This window comes from Schistosoma haematobium (genome assembly GCF_000699445.3).
Source record: "Schistosoma haematobium chromosome Unknown HiC_scaffold_222, whole genome shotgun sequence".
NCBI classification, from domain to species: domain Eukaryota; kingdom Metazoa; phylum Platyhelminthes; class Trematoda; order Strigeidida; family Schistosomatidae; genus Schistosoma; species Schistosoma haematobium.
Genome location: NW_026137052.1, coordinates 47,794 through 50,932, shown reverse-complemented (window position 1 = coordinate 50,932; position 3,139 = coordinate 47,794). Strand labels below are relative to the sequence as shown.

At 36.8% G+C, this 3,139-nt stretch overlaps 1 protein-coding gene across 1 annotated transcript; it reads right to left on the bottom strand.

Moving 5' to 3' along the window:
• Positions 1-252: 252 nt before the first annotated feature.
• Positions 253-1,901, bottom strand: MS3_00004712 (uncharacterized protein). The gene has a single exon (XM_051212678.1). The coding sequence runs from the start codon at positions 1,531-1,533 to the stop codon at positions 655-657; it is 879 nt and encodes a 292-aa protein (XP_051064067.1). The 5' UTR covers positions 1,534-1,901; the 3' UTR covers positions 253-654.
• Between the last annotated feature and the right edge of the window lie 1,238 nt (positions 1,902-3,139).

The window sequence follows — 3,139 nt, the reverse complement described above, 5'->3', positions numbered from 1 at the left end:
CCGTCGCCAATTGTTATGACCTTGCGTCTCCCAATTATTTTGTTTTTGCCAAAATCCCCGTCGCCAATTGTTATGACCTTGGATGTCTTGTTTTGCTATCACGCGACCTATCGACCAATCCGAATACGACTTATACGAATCTTCACACTAGGCCAACCAATGACGTTCAACCGGTGTGGGCAGTTTAGTGTCCTTATTGGTCCTATGTCCTACGAGCCCTTCCACTTGAGTCCAGAACAAGATACCAGCTTCGAATCAGAGCAGATCGTTTATTTCATGCATACTTAGTTTATATATCAATCACACAGACCGCAACGTACCATAAAATAGGAAATAATATTTGTACACAAATAAGCCCAAAAAGTGGCTGTGAATGTGGGAGGCAGTAGTTAATAAACTGAACATAACTTAAGAACCGTAAATCGTACAATAATAAATTATAGGCCAAAATAAAGCTTGTCATAAGAGGGATATAAATATACATAGTGTAATTGTTGAGTAGTTATACAATAAGAATATTAGTCCATGAATAGTCCTCGGAAGTTACCTGTAATTTAATCTCCACTCGGATATAACACCTCCCCTTTTTTTTTTTGAAAATTCCAACTTTAGATTCTGATTAAAAAAAAAGAATTATATGTGACTTTAAATTCCTCAACATTCTCCTCCTCCTCGAAATAATGTTGGGTCCTTATGGCTCCAAATTACAACTAGTAGGACTTTATTTAAACCATGTTTCTCGTATTGACTGGAGAATCCACTAAAAATGACTAGATGATGATGAACGACCTTTGATCTGAGTTCATTATTTTCAAATTCATTATGAATCTCGTTAGCAGATAACGAGTCATTAAGAAAGTCAACGTCTAACAGAATTAAATTAGATTTTTGGCCATCATTCGACTCAGCTGACATATTTCCCTCATTGTTATAAGAAGTTTCATCAAAATCATATGCATTATTCTGAGAATCAATATCTGGCACACTGTCATTAGAAATGGGATAAGTTGACTCAATATAAAATTCTGTCTTCCGGTGATTTTGAGTAATATCTGGTACAATTTGGTTCATCGTGTTGCTCCAGTTATTTTCTGAATACGAGTCACCATAGCTTTCTCGACTAATAGCACGTGGACCACAATTTTGTTCGAGCTGACGTTTATTTTCGCAGCTAGACAGTACCAGTAGTGTTTCATTTGATTCTGGACTCTGGGCATCATCTACAGGATCTGGCTCCTGATCATCTGGTATTGTCACAACTTCATGTGCATTTAGCACAATATTTTCTTGCTCTGAGCTGGACACGTTACCAATATTACGTTTTCCTTCTGGTATAGAGGGATTTGAATCCTGCACAGGATATGCTTCTGAAATGTCCATTACTGCACCATTATCTGCATGATATATAGATTTCTTATTTTCTGCTTGAATGCAAAGTCTGCCCAAAACTGTTACAAATAGCTGTTGTTGCAAGGCAAACATCTTCTGCTGGTGCTGTAATATTAACCGCAACTGTTCGAAAGAAATCGACATTTTTTTTTGCCAATAATATTAGCTCCAAAATCACCGGCAATTATACAGCTAATTTATTTCCAAAATCTGAGTCACCACTTGTATTATTATTATTTCTTTGTTGCCAAAATCCCCGTCGCCAATTGTTATGACCTTGCGTCTCCCAATTATTTTGTTTTTGCCAAAATCCCCGTCGCCAATTGTTATGACCTTGGATGTCTTGTTTTTCTATCGCACGACTTATCTACCAATCCGGATACGACTTATACGAATCTTCACACTAGGCCAACCAATGACGTTCAACCGGTGTGGGCAGTTTAGTGTCCTTATTGGTCCTATGTCCTACGAGCCCTTCCACTTGAGTCCAGAACAAGATACCAGCTTCCGAATCAGAGCAGATCGTTTATTTCATGCATACTTAGTTTATATATCAATCACACAGACCGCAACGTACCATAAAATAGGAAATAATATTTGTACACAAATAAGCCCAAAAAGTGGCTGTGAATGTGGGAGGCAGTAGTTAATAAACTGAACATAACTTAAGAACCGTAAATCGTACAATAATAAATTATAGGCCAAAATAAAGCTTGTCATAAGAGGGATATAAATATACATAGTGTAATTGTTGAGTAGTTATACAATAAGAATATTAGTCCATGAATAGTCCTCGGAAGTTACCTGTAACTTAATCTCCACTCGGATATAACACCTCCCTTTTTTTTTTTGAAAATTCCAACTTTAGATTCTGATTAAAAAAAAAATTATATGTGACTTTAAATTCCTCAACATTCTCCTCCTCCTCGAAATAATGTTGGGTCCTTATGGCTCCAAATTACAACTAGTAGGACTTTATTTAAACCATGTTTCTTGTATTGACTGGAGAATCCACTAAAAATGACTAGATGATGATGAACGACCTTTGATCTGAGTTCATTATTTTCAAATTCATTATGAATCTCGTTAGCAGATAACGAGTCATTAAGAAAGTCAACGTCTAACAGAATTAAATTAGATTTTTGGCCATCATTCGACTCAGCTGACATATTTCCCTCATTGTTATAAGAAGTTTCATCAAAATCATATGCATTATTCTGAGAATCAATATCTGGCACACTGTCATTAGAAATGGGATAAGTTGACTCAATATAAAATTCTGTCTTCCGGTGATTTTGAGTAACATCTGGTACAATTTGGTTCATCGTGTTGCTCCAGTTATTTTCTGAATACGAGTCACCATAGCTTTCTCGACTAATAGCACGTGGACCACAATTTTGTTCGAGCTGACGTTTATTTTCGCAGCTAGACAGTACCAGTAGTGTTTCATTTGATTCTGGACTCTGGGCATCATCTACAGGATCTGGCTCCTGATCATCTGGTATTGTCACAACTTCATGTGCATTTAGCACAATATTTTCTTGCTCTGAGCTGGACACGTTACCAATATTACGTTTTCCTTCTGGTATAGAGGGATTTGAATCCTGCACAGGATATGCTTCTGAAATGTCCATTACTGCACCATTATCTGCATGATATATAGATTTCTTATTTTCTGCTTGAATGCAAAGTCTGCCCAAAACTGTTACAAATAGCTGTTGTTGCAAGGCAAACATCTTCTGCTGGTGCT